This window comes from Neoarius graeffei, chromosome 13, assembly GCF_027579695.1.
Source record: "Neoarius graeffei isolate fNeoGra1 chromosome 13, fNeoGra1.pri, whole genome shotgun sequence".
Taxonomy (NCBI): domain Eukaryota; kingdom Metazoa; phylum Chordata; class Actinopteri; order Siluriformes; family Ariidae; genus Neoarius; species Neoarius graeffei.
In genome coordinates, this window is record NC_083581.1 from 28,188,007 (window position 1) to 28,205,160 (window position 17,154).

General features: G+C 42.3%; 1 protein-coding gene across 1 annotated transcript in view; it reads right to left on the minus strand.

Moving 5' to 3' along the window:
- Positions 1-15,031, minus strand: part of ada (adenosine deaminase) — a 112,652-nt gene extending 97,621 nt beyond the window's left edge. The window contains exon 1 of the mRNA XM_060937448.1: positions 14,923-15,031. Coding sequence (XP_060793431.1) covers positions 14,923-14,973 — 51 coding nt within the window. The 5' untranslated portion in view covers positions 14,974-15,031. The remainder of the gene's footprint in view (positions 1-14,922) is intronic.
- Between the last annotated feature and the right edge of the window lie 2,123 nt (positions 15,032-17,154).

Here is a 17,154-nt window from a genome sequence, read left to right on the forward strand (position 1 = left end):
ATCCACCAAAAGGCGCGCTGTTTGCATCCCAAACACAAATCATACAGAATAAACCTAAAATGTTTTTCAAAAATGACCCTTGCGTGAGTGAAGTGACAAGTTTCAAATAGAAACGTGACAAACGAGCGATATTAAGTGTACATTACAATGTAAACGTACACTCAGCGGTTCCAGTTAGGCATTCTCCAGAGATTGTTCACATGATGTTTTGGTTTCCAAAAACAAACTTAAAACACAATTGATTGTTTATTTAAACAACTTACCACTTATAAAATGATCGGAGCAGACTTTGCTGTGTTTGGAAGGCTGATAATCCTTGCGGTTGATTCTCGCAAGCCATAGATTTCTCCTTTGTATGCCGAGTTTCTTTGTTTGCTCGCCTTCGTGCTCCCGTACAGTGGGAATTCCATAAAAGCTCCGCTTGACGTCATCATCTGACCTATTACTAGGGGTGGGTATTGGCAAAGAAGTCACGATTCAATTCGAATCACGATTCACATGCTACGATGCGATACTATCACGATGCATCACGATTCTTGAATTATTGCGATGCATTGCGATATATTCAACATACTTCAGTGAAAATGTAAAAAAAAAACAGAGCATAATTACCAGTGGCTGTGTACGATCTGGATAGTGTCTCCAATTGATGCATAACTCAGAGCAACTCAGTTCATAACTGAATTTATTGAAACGACTTTGGAGGTAGTTGCCATTAAAATGAATATTACTGTTTCCATACTTAACAAGTGGACACACTAATGACAAAAATTGCATAGGATTTATAAAACTAAAAATAATAAAAGAAAACTAATAGCAGCAGTTTTCAATTTCTTTGCAGCACCTGCAGTATGGGAGGACAAGGCAATAATAAATATCAAAATATATATACACTATATTACTCAGTGCATTAAATTATCATTATATTATTTGTTACATTACTTTACAATATATTTAAATGCCTTATGCATTTATAGTTTGTGGAGCATCCTCAAATTAGGAAACAATACACTCACTAAGCATATTTCTTTTAGCATGTTGTAGTACCGCAGCAGTTATGTCAGACTCGGTGAGTGTGCAGATGTCCTTCTCAGATTTACGTATTTCTGCAGACAGGAGTGCAGCGTGGATGGCAGGCTGTTGCTCTAAAAAGCGCTCAAGCATGTCGTGCGCGCTGTTCCAGCGAGATTTGTAAACAGAGTTGCAGTCGCATATGATGTCTATGCAGAATGTCTAGGTCGCAGTAGCCCGCCGCTGGAAATGCCACTGGCATGAAGGCAGCGGGCGTCAAAAACTCCACGGCGACATCTACAGGACTGGAAGTTGTATTCTACTTGTTTTTAGCTGATGTTCGCCAACCATTCATACAATTTTATTTAAAATTAATAATCGATATTTGGCGTCAAGAATCGATGCAGTATATCGTGAAAGTTAGTATCGCGATGCATTGTCATGACGATTATTTTGCACACCCCTACCTATTACGACAGCCGTGAATACAACAGGTGTGCACCATTGCTAGCTTTAAATAGCCTGCTTGGGTTCTTTTGAAGACTTTGTACTCACACGTTACAATGTGTGCTCAGTCACCCGTACGGTAAGCTTGACCCGCAAGATGGCCGGCACTAGGGAATCCCCGACTCTGCGACGTCATGTGAAAACCATCTATACCATCACAGGGTGATTTACCACGAGAAGTGGCAAAGAAATGCCATTCTGCCAAAAGTCCAAAATCGTCTGCATGCTTTATTAGATTTGTGAAATTTTTATAGCTTTTGTATTGGGCTGCTGATTAGTCACTGAAGTAAATGACCTTTTTCAGCTCAGGATGTAAATGGCATACATATGGTAAAACCTTTAAGAATGCATGCATGGCCACTGTATCATGCTTAAGGCAGTCACTTATTATGCAGATAGAAATGCATTTCGTTACTTTTGTACCATCTTCATTCTTTGCTCTAATGTACACTGCAAATGGATGAAGAGTGCATTGGCTGTTGTCCCAGTGGTATCCCTGGGCAGAATCCTGTACACAGAATGAATAGTTTTCGGCAAAATCCAAAAGCATAATACATTCATCCGCTGACAGGTTTTCCTTCAAATTCTTCAAATATCCACTCTGGTGTTTGGCAATGAAATGATGCTTTGCTAGTTTGTCTGCTAGTAGATTATACGCCTTAAAACAGCATTTCCATCTATCGTAAAACATGCCGTACTTGATACCTTAATATTTATAGTTTGATTTAGGCTACCAACTTCATATTTTGTGCATTTGCTAATCAAAACAAGCTCTTTCCAGTGGTATAATTGTTTTTATGGTAGACCTTGTCATACATTTGTAATATGCATTTGAATTACAGGCGCAAAATGGTTTTTTTTTTTTAAGCCTAATAAAATCAGAAAGTTTGATTTCTTTTGAACACATACCTAGTTGCCTAAAGAGTACTATAACATGAGTAACAAATAAGAAAATTTGAAAGATCTGGTGTGCTTTAATGTGGAGATATGGGGTGTCAAAGTTGCTCCAAAGCACTTTTTTTTTTTTTATGATTTTCAGCAAGCCATAACTTGGCAAATATGGAACTGTGAACTAGGGTTGGGCGGTATTACGGTAAGAAGGTATCCCGAGGTATCCAAAAGTACCAACGGTATCGGTCTCATTACCGTCATTTTAAAAAATATAATATCTAAATAAATATGGAGTACATGAGGTCATAATATAAAATAATAAATTGAAGATCATCCCGAATAACTGTGTGATCGTATTTTGGCATGACGTGGGCCCATATGATTTTGCCTTGTGCAGCTATCACGCATTTGAATTCGGTTCGCCTCATTTGCGCTGAAGAATATGGTTTATCGCGCAGTCTAAACGGACTTGGGTGTTGGTTGATTCTTTCTTTTTTTTTATTTCCCATGCTTGAAAGGGTATGATCCTGCTCATCGTGTACTTTTTTTTTGATGGAGTAGGTGAAATAGTGCTGCAAATGGCGTTTCAACGCAGACATGTGTAAACGACAGTTGAATGCTATTTTCAAGATGAAGGAAGAGTTGTGTGATGCTTTGAAATCTCTCTTAATCCATACCACAATGCACACAATTCGCTATGCTGCTTTTAAATAGTACATTTGAGGCATAGGCGCACGTTACACAGTAGGCCGAAACAAAATATTTTTTTCTCGGCAATACCGTATACCCCGGGAAAACACAGACAGTTTAAAAGGTATCAAAATTTGGATACCGCCCAACCCTACTGTGAACTTTCTATTTCAGTATTTCAAGGCGTCTGGCATTGAAGAAAAATCCTTGAAAATTTCATGCATCTTGCATGGATAGTTTAAAAGTAATGACTTATGGAAGTTAGGTCCGTTTTCTGTAGCACGCGTTTTAACAGTGAAATTGGGGCCACGCCTCTTCTTAAAAGCCCCTATCTCACAGAAACTAATGAAGGTACAAGCCTAAAATTTTGTACAGTATTTATTGGGCACACTGACAATATTTCCTGAAAGTATGAAGCAAATCTGAGATGGTCAGTGGCGAGGCCTCTGGTGATTTCACATGGATTGACCCATCCGTCACTTTTTGAGCGACAGCCGGCTCAATGGAAGAAGACCCAGGAGGACTCCATTGTTCAAAGAAAAGCTTAAAAAAGCCAGACCGGAATCTCCTAAAATGTGTATTGGCAAGCCACAATGCTTCTGGGAGCATGAGCTTTGAGCAGATGAGACAAAACTCAAGCTTATTGGCAGGTCGCATCAGCTCCATGTCCACAGAAGGAAAATTTAAGTATTCAAAGAAAAGGATCGTACCTACTGTGAAATACGTCGGAAGCTTGGTTATGATTTGGGGATGCTTTGCCACATCTGGCACAAGGTGCCTTAAAATCTGTGCAAGGCTCAAAGAAATCAAGACTATCGAGGCATTCTGGATTGAAAAGTACTACCCAATTTCAGAAAGCTCTGTCTCAATCACAGCTCATGGGTCCTCCAATAGGATAAAGACCCAAAAACACACAGCTCAAAGCCCCCAAGAATGGAGAACAACAAAACACTGGACTATTCTGAAGTGGTCTTCTATGAGCCCTGATCTGAATCCTATCAAACATCTCTGAAAAGAGCTGAAACATGCAGTGTAGAGAAGGCACCCTTCAAATGTGAGATAGCTAAAGTAGTTTGCTCAGGAAGAGTGGACCAAACTACCTGTTGGTAGATGCAAAAGTCTCACTGGGAGCTACAGAGATCGCTTGTTAGCAGAGACTGCTGCTAAAAGTTGTGCAGCAAAATATTAAGTTAAAGGATACCAGGGTTTTTTCTAGAAAAATTTAGTATGAGGGTGCTCACCATGGCGAGGGAGCGAAGCAGGGGGGCGGGATGGTGCCGGTTGTCCATCCCCCCCTTCCGCCGTGCAAAGCCTTTGAAAAATTGAGGCTACAATGGGACATTCTGAGGCTATCTGAGAGGGAAATTGTAATAAATTGTCTGTCAACATTGAAAAAGAAAGAAGTAATCTTCTTCTGCCCCGGACAGTCTTTGGCTTTCTTCCGTTTCGTGCCGCGGGATGGCATCTTTAAATGCCCAAGTGTCAACAAAAACAACTCACGAACTACTTCTGTCAAAAGCTCCCGTGCCGGTGGGTGAAAGGTCATTCAGTCTCGAGAAATCTCGCTCTACAAATCAGCTGACCTTGTATGTAACCCATGTCAAATCTCACGAGAGCAGCCGCGACAACTAAACAACATGGCGCCTCAGTCTGGAAAACGCCAATTCGGGTTGTTTTTGCACCGTCTGGCAGTGTATCTACTATGATTGGAATATTTTTGGAGTAATTATAACGTATTTGATGATCAGACACATTGTCACGTGGTGTTGCTAGGATGTTTTCACGGAGAAAAGATCGTTTTGAGAAAGATTGCATGTTGTGCAGTAGCATACAAGTGCATGGCCCAAGTGTGACTTGGGGTTCAATCGGCATTTCGGTAAGGGGGCGCACGCCGAGAGTAAGAGGGCGCAGCGCCCCTGTTCCCCGCTTTAGACGAAAGCCTGGGATACCATCACTTTTGTCCATGCCATTTTCATTTGTTTTCTTACATGCAAAATATTCAGTTGAATCAAAATTCAAAAGCAAAGTCTAAATTTGTGTGAAACATGAAATAAACAATGATGGATGCCATTAACTTGTCAGTTTCAAGTTATTTCAGAGATAGTTGTGGGTTTTTTTTTTTCGTGGAAGGGTACCAACAAATTGGTCCCCCATCTGTATGTTGTGTTATTGTGTCATATGGCCCAACACAAAGCAGCCTGGTTTACACTTGACACGACTGCAAGTGTGTGCAGAAGTAGCAGTAACACAAGCAGCATTGTTCACACACACACACACACACACACACCTCAATATCTGTAAGGCTATGTCCACACTAATACGTTTTGGTTTTAAAATTCATCACCACTTCTACGTTTACGCCTGGTGTCCACACTACTCGAGTTTTTGAGCCCCAAAAATGGAGACTTTTGGAAATACCCCAGCCTTCTTTTAGCTTGAAGATTCTGTGGTAGTGTTTTAGCGTAGACGGGCAAAAACGCAGACACCAACACTCACTTCCTGATTGGGTCTCACCAGTCACAACATATCCTTCCCTGATTCATCATACTTCTGTGCATATGTTTATACCCACACATGCATGCCCAGTATACGTGAATGGTCATGTGATATGCGTTTTCCAGTGTGTTAGCATGGACAGGGATGATTTCTAATCACTCTGGCTAAAACGTTTGTCTGGACGGAGATTGATTTCATTTTAAAATGCTGTTTTAAAACTAACAAGATCAACTGTGAGCTACTGCTCACTTACAGTTAGGTCCATAAATATTTGGACAGAGGCAACATTTTTCTAATTTTGGTTCTGTACATTGCCACAATGAACTGTGAACAAAACAATTCAGATGCAGTTGAAGTTCAGACTTTCAGCTTTAATTCAGTGGGTTGAACAAAATGATTGCATAAAAATGTGAGGAACTAAAGCATTTTTAAAACACAATCCCTTCATTTCAGGGGCTCAAAAGTAATTGGACAAATTAAATAATTGTAAATAAAATGTTCATTTCTAATACTTGGTTGAAAACCCTTTGTTGGCAATGACTGCCTGAAGTCTTGAACTCATGGACATCACCAGACGCTGCGTTTCCTCCTTTTTAATGCTGTGCCAGGCCTTTACTGCAGCGGTTTTCAGTTGCTGTCTGTTTGTGGGCCTTTCTGTCTGAAGTTTAGTCTTTAACAAGTGAAATGCATGCTCAGTTGGGTTGAGATCAGGTGACTGACTTGGCCATTCAAGAATATTCCACTTCTTTGCTTTAAGGCTTTATGTTTTGGGTCATTGTCCATCTGTATTATAAAATGCCGACCAATCAGTTTGGCTGGATTTGAGCACACAGCATGTCTCTGAATACCTCAGAATTCATCCGGCTGCTTCTGTCCTGTGTCACATCAATAAACACTAGTGACCCAGTGCCACTGGCAGCCATGCATGCCCAAGCCATCACACTGCCTCCGCCGTGTTTTACAGATGATGTGGTATGCTTTGAATCATGAGCTGTACCGTACCACGCCTTCGCCATACTTTTTTCTTTCCATCATTCTGGTAGAGGTTGATCTTGGTTTCATCTGTCCAGAGAACGTTCTTCCAGAACTGTGCTGGCTTTTTTAGATGTTTTTTAGCAAAGTCCAATCTAGCCTTTTTATTCTTGAGGCTTATGAGTGGCTTGCACCGTGCAGTGAACCCTCTGTATTTACTTTCATGCAGTCTTCTCTTTATGGTAGATTTGGATATTGATAGGCCTACCTCCTGGAGAGTGGTGTTCACTTGGTTGGCTGTTGTGAAGGGGTTTCTCTTCACCATGGAAATTATTCTGCGATCATCCACCACTGTTGTCTTCTGTGGGTGTCCAGGTCTTTTTGCATTGATGAGTTCACCAGTGCTTTTTCTTTCTTTCTCAGGATGTACCAAACTGTAGATTTTGCCACTCCTAATATTGTAGCAATTTCTCGGATGGGTTTTTTCTGTTTTCGCAGCTTAAGGATGGCTTGTTGCACCTGCATGGAGAGCTCCTTTGACCGCATGTTTTCTTCACAGCAAAATCTTCCAAATGCAAGCACCACACCTCAAATCAACTCCAGGCCTTTTATCTGCTTAATTGAGAATGACATAACGAAGAAATTGCCCACACCCGCCCATGAAATAGCCTTTGAGTCAACTGTCCAATTACTTTTGGTCCCTTTAAAAACAGGGTGGCACATGTTAAGGAGCTGAAACTCCTAAACCCTTCATCCAATTTTAATGTGGATACCCTCAAATGAAAGCTGAAAGTCTGGACTTTATGTCCATTATATAACTATAACCTGAATATGTTTCAGTAAATAGGTAAAAAAAAATTTATATATATATATATATATATATATATATATATATATATATATATATATATATATATATATATATATATATAAAAAATTGTGTAAGTGTCCAAATATATTACGGACCTAAAAGTATGATACCCCCGCTCTCAGAATGCGAGCAACTGAAGGAATAGGACACATATTATGAATGTTGACTTCAACAAATAATTAACCCTGAAACAAGTAAGTAAAGAGCAGTATTCTCCCCACAGATTTCACATAGCATCCTGGTAAACGCTCATTTTGAAATAGCATCAAAATACACCGTGCGTTTCGTAAATACATTCAGTTGGTAAACAGGAAGTTGATGTACGACAGACCTGAAAACGGTATACACGGTATAGAACCCCAAGCTGAAGCTCGGTACCAAATATCAAGCAGTTGAGATTTATAGTTGCTGAGAAAGGTGTCACGAAAATGTTGTAAATCCATGCTATGTTTCATAAATACATTCAGTCAGTAAACAGGAAGTCGATGTGCGACAGACCTGAAAAACGGTACACACGGTATAGAACCCCAAGCTGAAGTTTGGTACCAGGTACCAAGTGGCTAGGATTTGTGGTTGCTGAGAAAAAGGGTGTTTTGGACAAAGGTAAACCAGTATACCCCCCTTCAGAGCGAGGATATAATAATAATAAATGAATGGGGATGTAGCCTAAAATTTAAACGCGACATTCACTAGACAGCACAGTGGTCAGAGCCAAAACATCCCACTGGTCAGGTTTCTTAGTGGAATTGCAATGTTAAACACATTCTCTTAAATTCCACGGTCATCATGACTGCTTTCATGGGCTGCGACTCAATGCTACATCTCTGACCTTACATTCAAAAGTATTTACTTTCATTTACCATTACTGGCACCCTTTGTAAAGATTAGTCAAAAGGGTTCATCATCAGGATGTCACGGATTACAGCTTGAAAGTTCCTACACTCTCCAATTAAAAAAAAAAAAAAAAAACGTACAATTTAAACGGAACATGCTTCGGTTACATTGTGTTCGCCATCATTTCTAGGGGTGCCAATAACATTGGCACGTCTCATCTCATCATCTCTAGCTGCTTTATCCTGTTCTACAGGGTCGCAGGCAAGCTGGAGCCTATCCCAGCTGACTATGGGCGAAAGGCGGGGTACACCCTGGACAAGTCGCCAGGTCATCACAGGGCTGACACAGACAACCATTCACACTCACATTCACACCTACGGTCAATTTAGAGTCGCCAGTTAGCCTAACCTGCATGTCTTTGGACTGTGGGGGAAACCGGAGCACCCGGAGGAAACCCACGCGGACACGGGGAGAACATGCAAACTCCGCACAGAAAGGCCCTCGCCGGCCACGGGGCTCGAACCCGGATCTTCTTGCTGTGAGGCGACAGCGCTAACCACTACACCACCGTGCCGCCCTACATTGGCACGTGTTTTTGTTAAAATAATTTTCTTGACGAGGGATTTGTTTTTCTCTGAATAAATTAATTTCAATTAAAAGGTTGGATTTCTCTTTTTGGGGCGGCACGGTGGTGTAGTGGTTAGCGCTGTCGCCTCACAGCAAGAAGGTCCTGGGTTCGAGCCCCAGGGCCGGCGAGGCTTTCTGTGTGGAGTTTGCATGTTCTCCCCGTGTCCGCGTGGGTTTCCTCCGGGTGCTCCGGTTTCCCCCAGAGTCCAAAGACATGCAGGTTAGGTTAACTGGTGACTCTAAATTGACCGTAGGTGTGAATGTGAGTGTGAATGGTTGTCTGTGTCTATGTGTCAGCCCTGTGATGACCTGGCGACTTGTCCAGGGTGTACCCCGCCTTTCGCCCGTAGTCAGCTGGGATAGGCTCCAGCTCGCCTGCGACCCTGTAGAAGGATAAAGCGGCTAGAGATAATGAGATGAGATGAGATTTCTCTTTTTTTTCCAGTGTGAGATGAAGCAACTTCACCAAAAGGTCTATTTTTTCCTAACCTTTACAAGGGGTGGCAATAATTGTGGAGGGCACTGTATGTTCCCATAAACTGGGCACAAAAATAAGGCAATACCGATGTCATGATTGTGATGTGCCTATAAATGAAGTCAACCGTTTGATTATCACATGACAACGTAGCAGCAGTCATGCACGAGAGTCAAGACCTCAATCTCAACTCTTATTTATGACTTGACCACTCGCCAACATTAAAGACTGCTGCATAAACTACAGGACTAGAGCCTAATGTATAAGAGACAGGGCAGAGGGTCCCTTTCAGGACTGACTTGAGCTTATGGGCTTAAGAGGTGAAGCGGTCAGTCTTCAGAGCTGCAGTCTTGAGAATGGATTTGGGCTTTACAACAAATTGCAAATAGTTCATGTCATACTGTAGCCTAGTAAACTAGGCCCACCCACCTAGTGGCCAAAAATATTTTTGCCTACAAGTGGGTCTAGCCTCGCACTAGGGTTGGGCGGTATCCAAATTTTGATACCTTTAAACTGTCTCTGTGTTTTCCCGGGGTATACGGTATTACCGAGAAAAAAAATATTTTGTTTCGGCAAAATGTACTATTTAAAAACAGCATAGCGAAATGTGTGCATTGTGGTATGGATTAAGCAGCAAAGCGAATTTTGTGCATTGATGAATGGATTAAGAGATATTTCAAAGCATCACGCAACTCTTCCTTCATCTTGAAAATAGCATTCAACTGTCGTTTACACGTCTGCGTTGAAACGCCATTTGCAGCACTATTTCACCTACTCCATCAAAAAAAAAAAGTACACGATGAGCAGGATCATACCCTTTCAAGCATGGGAAATTAAAAAGAAAAGAAAAGAAAAAGAATCAACCAACACCAAAGTCCGTTTAGACTGCGCGATAAACCATTCAGCGCAAATGAGGCGAACCTAATTCAAATGCGTGATAGCTGCACAAGGCAAAATCATATGGGCCCACGTCATGCCATGGCGGGTAAATTAATAATCAAATGGCCTTACCTTGCTTAAAACGTTGTCTTGATCTAACATAACTTGTTCCCCTCTCGCGCCGTGACCGTCTTCTTACATACTTTACACACAGCTTCATCTGTGTTTGCTGGCTCTCCCTTTTCGTTTGGTTTGAAACCAAAATACTGCCACACTGCCGATGTTGTATTTTTTTTTTGCCACTAACTCGTTATCTTGACTTGCCATCTTTCAACCGCAGTCTCAGTCTCTTGCGAAGCTTTCTGTCAGACTCCAAATGTCACGCAGGGTTGCCATGGTAACGACATAAACAACCCTGCACGCGATGAGAACTTCTTTAGGAAATTGATAGAATTAGTGAAAATACGATCACACAGTTATTCGGGATGATCTTCAATTTATTATTTTATATTATGACTTCATGTACTCCATATTTATTTAGATATTATATATATATATTTTTAAAATGACGGTAATGAGACCAATACCGTTGGTACTTTTGGATACCTCGGGATACCTTCTTACCGTAATACCGCCCAACCCTACCTCGCACCATATCAACAAAACACCCCGGGCATCAAATCGTGCCTGCCAATCACAACGCAAGGTTTTTGTTTGGATTCTTTGGGCGGGCTTTTGCAGGAGTGACGACAAGGCTGCGCGATGCTGGAGAAAGCACAACAGGAAAGATGGCTACCGCTAGTGAACAGCGCTAGTTTGACTCCGCTTTGGAATCAGTTTTAGAAGAATTAGACTTGGAGTTTTCGTTGAAACATGAGCAGGAAGAGGCTCTCCGCTCATTCCTTTTCAAGAAGGACGTTTTCACTGTTTTGCCGACCGGCTATGGCAAAAGTCTGATCTACCAGCTGGCTCCGCTCGTAGCCAAAAGGATGGGGCTAGTTTGTGCAGTACGAAGAATTAATAAACAGCTTTGAAACATTACTTTTTGATTGTTTCTTATTTTCCCGTTATTTTAAATTTAAGGAAATTATTTCACCAAACACCACTAAATAAAAACTCTCAAAAACAGTTTAAGCAAACCCTTGAAAAACACTTGGAAAAAAAAAAGTCCAAGTATGTGGTACAGACTCCAAACTTGTGGTCATTATCTCCAAACTTCTTAATATCTAGAACCTGTTTATTAATTAATACGCATTTTGTAAAATTATTTATTTCAAGGCCTCCCCCACTGCTTTCTGTCGCTCTGACTACGTCACAGTCACTGTTGCGCTGATTGGTCAGAGCGTTGGCCAATACGCACAGACAGTTTGAAAGACAACGGGTTGTTCCTACCCACCCCCTTCGGAAATGTCTACGGATCGAGGCCAGACTAAATATTCACATTTAGTCTGGCTTGCCAGGCTAGTCATACTGTGTAGTTTATGCCTATGGGATTAAGATCAGGGGAGTTTCCTGGCCATGGACCCAAAATTTCAATGTTTTGTTCCCTGAGCCACTTGGTGATCACTTTTGCCTTGTGACATGGTGCTCCATCATGCTGGAAAAAGCATTGTTCATCACCAAATTGCTCCAGGATCGTTGGAAGAAGTTGCTCTTGGAGAATGTTTTGGTACCGTTCTTTATTCATGACGGTGTTCTTAGGCAAAATTGTGAGTGAGCCCACTCCCTTGGATGAGAAGCAATCCCACACATGAATCGTCTCGGGATGCTTTACTGTTGGCATGACACAGGACTCATGGTAGCGCTCACCTTTTCTTCTCCAGACAATCATTTTCCCAGATGTCCTAAACAGTCTGAAAGGGGCTTGATCAGAGAAAATAACTTTACCCCCAGTCCTCCGCAGTCTGCAAAAAGTCATTTTCTCTGAAGTCTCAAAACTTTTGCCCATGACTGTAGATACAGTATATACTTGCGGAGAAAGAATGTAGCTTTCCTTGTCACTGGAGTGGTCATCTTATATATTTTGTACATTTAAAAGTTTTCTTATCTAGCGGAAATTGTCGACATGGTGCACCTTTTGAAAAAGACTGAAGATACATCGGAGTACATTAGTTTAAAGATTTGAAGGCACATTACATGCAACTTTCTAAGTACAAAGGTGCATTATGCTTGAGGAATGGTACAGTGGAGTACCTACAATGCAGTGCACAGTATACAAGTATGCCAGTCTATATATAGTGGTATGCAAAAGTTTGGGCACCTCAGTCAAAATTGCTGTTACTGTGAACAGTTAAGCAAGTTGAAGATGAAATGATCTCCAAAAAGCATAAAGATGACTCATACAATTTATTTTCATCTTTTATTCAAAATGACAAAAAAAGAAAAGGGCCCGAAGCAAAAGTTTGGGCACCCTGCATGGTTAGTACCTAGTAACACCCCCTTTGGCAAGTATCACAGCTTGTAAACACTTTTTGTAGCCAGCTAATAATCTTTCAGTTCTTACCTGGGGGATTTTCACACAGTCGTCCTTGCAAAAGGCTTCCAGTTCTACAAGTTTCCTGGGCTGTCTTGCACGCACTGCTCTTTTGAGAGCCATCCACAGATTTTCAATGATGTTTAGGTCAGGGGACTGTGAGGGCCCGGGCAAAACCTTCAGCTTGTGCCTCTTGAGGTATTCCATTGTAGGTTTTGAGGTGTGTTTTGGATCATCATCTTATTGTAGGACCCATCCTCTCTTTAACTTCAACTTTTTTACAGATGGTGTGATGTTTGCTTCCAGAATTTGCTGGTATTTATTCGAATCCATGCTTCCCTCGACCAATGAAACGTGCCCTGTGCCACTGGCTGCAACACAACCCCAAAGCATGATCGATCCACACCCATGCTTCAGAGTTGGAGAGGTGTTCTTTTCCTGGAATTTGGCACCCTTTTTTCCCCAAACATACCTTTGCACATTGTGGCCAAAAAGTTCTATTTTGATTTCATCAGTCCACAGGACTTGTTTCCAAAATGCATCAGGCTTATTTAGATGTTCATTTGCAAACTTCAGACGCTGAATTTTGTGGCTAGGACGCAGGAAAGGTTTTCTTCTGATGACTCTTCCATGAAGGTCATATTTGTTCAGGTGTCGCTGCATAGTAGAACAGTGCACCACCACTCCAGGGTCTGCTAAATCTTTCTGAAGGTTTTTTGCTGTCAAACAGGGGTTTTTATTTGCCTTTCTAGCAATCCAACGAGCAGTTCTTTCAGAAAGTTTCCTTCATCTTTCAGACCTCACCTTGATCTCCACTGTTTCTGTTAAATGCCATTTCTTAATAACAACATTACAATCTGAGGAAACAGCTACCTGAAAACACTTTGCTACATTCTTGTAGCCTTCTCCTGCTTTGTGAACATCAATTATTTTATTATTCAGAATGCGAGGGAGTTGCTTAGGAGCCCATGGCGGTTGATTTTAGGGACAAGTTTGAGGAGTCAGAGAATTTATACAGCTTTGAAATCCGCATCATCTGACCTTTCCTAATGAAGAATTTGAACAAGCCACAGCTCAATAAACTAATTAAAGGTCTGGAACCTTGGTAAAAGTTACCTGAGAACTCAAATGTATCGGGGTGCCCAAACTTTCACATGGTGTTCCTTTTCTTTTTTCACTCTCCAATTGTACACACACAAAAAAAAAAAACACAAATCTTGCAGAAAACGCTGAAAAGAAATGTGTCGTCTTTACCCACCTTTATGCCTTTTGGTGATCACTTAACTATTCACAGTAACAGACATTTTCAGTAAGGGTGCCCAAACTTTTGCATGCCACTGTAATTTCTATTATTTTGTTGCGTCTTCTTTGGCACAGTGGTGTAGTGGTTAGCACGGTCACCTCACAGCAAGAAGGTTCTAGGTTCGAGCCCAGAGGCCGACGAAGGCCTTTCTGTGCGGAGTTTGCATGTTGTCCGCGTGGGTTTCCTCCGGGTGCTCCGGTTTCCCCCACAGTCCAAAGACATGCAGGTTAGGTTAATATGGGACGGCCTTGGGCCGAGGTGCCCTTGAGCGAGGCATCTAACCCGCAACTGCTCCCCAGGCGCTGTTAGCATGGCTGCCCACTGCTCTGGGTGTGTGTGTGTGTTCACTGCTTCAGATGGGTTACATGCAGAGAGGAAATTTCACAAGTATGTGATGAATAAAGTTGTGCTTTCTTCTTTCTTTACTTATCTAGAAGTTCTCTCTATTTTCTATTCTCTGTTTATCCTGTAATGATGCTGCTGGAATTTTAGTTTCCCTGAAGGAACCCTCCCAAAGGGATCAATAAAGTTCTCTCTAATCTAAAATGCTTCAGGTAACAGGTTTTGTTTTAACTGCAAAGGAAAACAAGGACAAACTAATGCTAAGTGATGCAGGGTTCAAATTACCAGTGTTCTGTTCTTATTCAACTTATAAACTTTATCTTGGTATCAGTTTAAAGGGTTTTGCAAGCTCTTTTCTAGCTGGACTTTTTTATTTGAAACGTTTAACCAATGGAAATGTTGCTCACATACATAATAATAACAGTAGAAGAAGAAGAAGAAGAAGAGAGAAGTAACACCAGTGAAAAGTGCTGCCCCAGGTGCCAGAAACAAAATGTCAACAACCCAAACTATTCCAGCCCTGAAGCGGAAAAGAAATAAAATCAACGCACCTTGGGTTTGTCAAACGCAGCTGTTCCGGTCTTCACACAGTCTTCCGCCATGATTCCGACTCAATCACCAGCACGTGCACACTGAAACTAACTGAAACAGAACTTCCGAGTTATTGAGCAGCACGCGCCGAGCCTGAAAGTTCCGCCCCGCCCCGCCCCGCCCCGCCCCGCCCCCCACCCCACACACAGGGTTGCCAGGTGGGTCACAAACGCGTCGCAAAGCCAACGCTAAAATAAACTCCATATTCTGTTTAAAATAATCCCCTTCCCAAGGGACTAACTTTGATTTTGACATTGGTGGGGACACAAAAGTGATCCAAGGCAGAGCTTTAAATTCAATATCTGTATTGTTTGACATTGAAGGGGGGAGGGTGTCTCAAAATTCACTGACTACCTTATTGAGACACTCATAAATAGGTGCTACCGGTGCAGAGCCGGCCCGTGGCATAGGCAATATAGGCAAATGCTAAGGGTGCTGCGTCCATCCAGGGGCGCAGAAACGGGGGGAGAAAAATTATGACTTCCGCTACAGAGTGCTCCGAGATGATGCTAAAAATAGTAACACTGTGGTCTGCGCGGCCATCTTGGAAGTCACTCGCTCCAGAGCGCGCATAGAGTACACATCATATGGCCCTTTTCCACTACCCTTTTTCAGCTCGCTTCAGCTCGACACGGCTCACGTTTCGACTATCTCAAAACAGCACGACTCGGCTCGCTTCAGCCCTGCTTAGCACCCAAAACTCGCACGGTTTTGGAGTGGGGCTGAAGCGAGCTAAACCGAGCCGAGTGGGGCTGGGGGCGTGAGCAGACACTCCCCTGTGCACTGATTGGTGAGGAGGAGTGTCCTCACATGCCCACACACGCCCCGTGAGCACGTTGGGATCTGTCAACACCGTAAACCCGGAAGAAGAAGAATTACGAATTACGAGAATTTCTGGAGCCTTATGCGCCTCGCCTCATCTATACGCTCTTGCCAGTATCTGTTGGCGTTGTCAGTGACAACAAGCCACAGCACCAAGACCAGCAACACTAACGACTCCATGTCCTCCATGTTTATTGTTTACTCTCCGGGTCGTGAGACTACCGCTTAAAAGATCACTGATGTCACTGTTTGCGTCGCTTAACGACATCACGTGACGTCCACCCACTTTCGCTAACTCCACCCAATGTGTCCACCCACTTCCAGCCAGCACGGTTCAGCGCAGTGGTAGTCGAAATGCAACTCCAATAGCCCCGCTCAGCTCGACTCAGCCCAACTCAGCACGGCACGGCTCAGCCCGACTCAGCCGCATTTGTAGTGGAAAAGCGGCAATAGAGTAAACATTCACCGATTCGTTTCCACGTTAGAGGGCTTAGAAGCTTGGATTTTTTAAGAATTTAGACATCTGAAGTGATGGAGCACTACTGTGATAGTTTAGATAAGCAGGCACGGGAGCGTTATGCTGAGAAGGTCCGTTTCATTGGGAATGTAGATCCATACACTGTTAGTAAGAAGGAATGGAAAGCTGACCCCAGCTTGTTGCCACATAATTATCAATTATTTTAGTCAGTGAATAAAATGTAAGCCTAGTATGTAACTTGTACTAACAGCATGTGTACATAAACATTACTAGGCCTAGACCTTAAATGCCATTTGATGCAACAATGCACTGCAGTAGACATAAGCTACCTAATGTGACAAATATATCCATTAATCATTGCTGAAAGTACATAGAAAAGATAATAGTTTGTATCACATTTATTTTAGTAACTATGAAATTCAAGACAATTTAACCTTCCTGTCACAAAGTGATCAGAACAAATCCGGATACAGTCAAGTTGTCCTAAATTTGATCGGTTGATGGCAGCCAGCCACTGTCGTCTCCTCCGCTCGCTTTTCTCCTGTGCTGCAATTCCCTGGTTAGTCACGACTTTAGGGAGTCTGTGGAAGCTTTTGCCACCCTTTTCCCCCCGGCTACTACAGCCAACAATGACGCACGTATTCGGCATTTTGCTTCGCTGAGCAACAACAATGCACTGACACAGCGACGTTTGACTTCCAATATGGCCGCCGCCGGGATCGCGCTGATCTCGAAGCACTCTATTCTGAAAACGAGTCAGCATTATAATGTCTTAGCCTAATTTAATTGTACAGCAAAGCATGTAGTCAGGGTGCGATTTGTCAAAAAAAGCAGGGTGGGGTGTGGTGGTGGTTGTTAATCATGAAACAATAAGCGCTCAATGTCTTCGGGC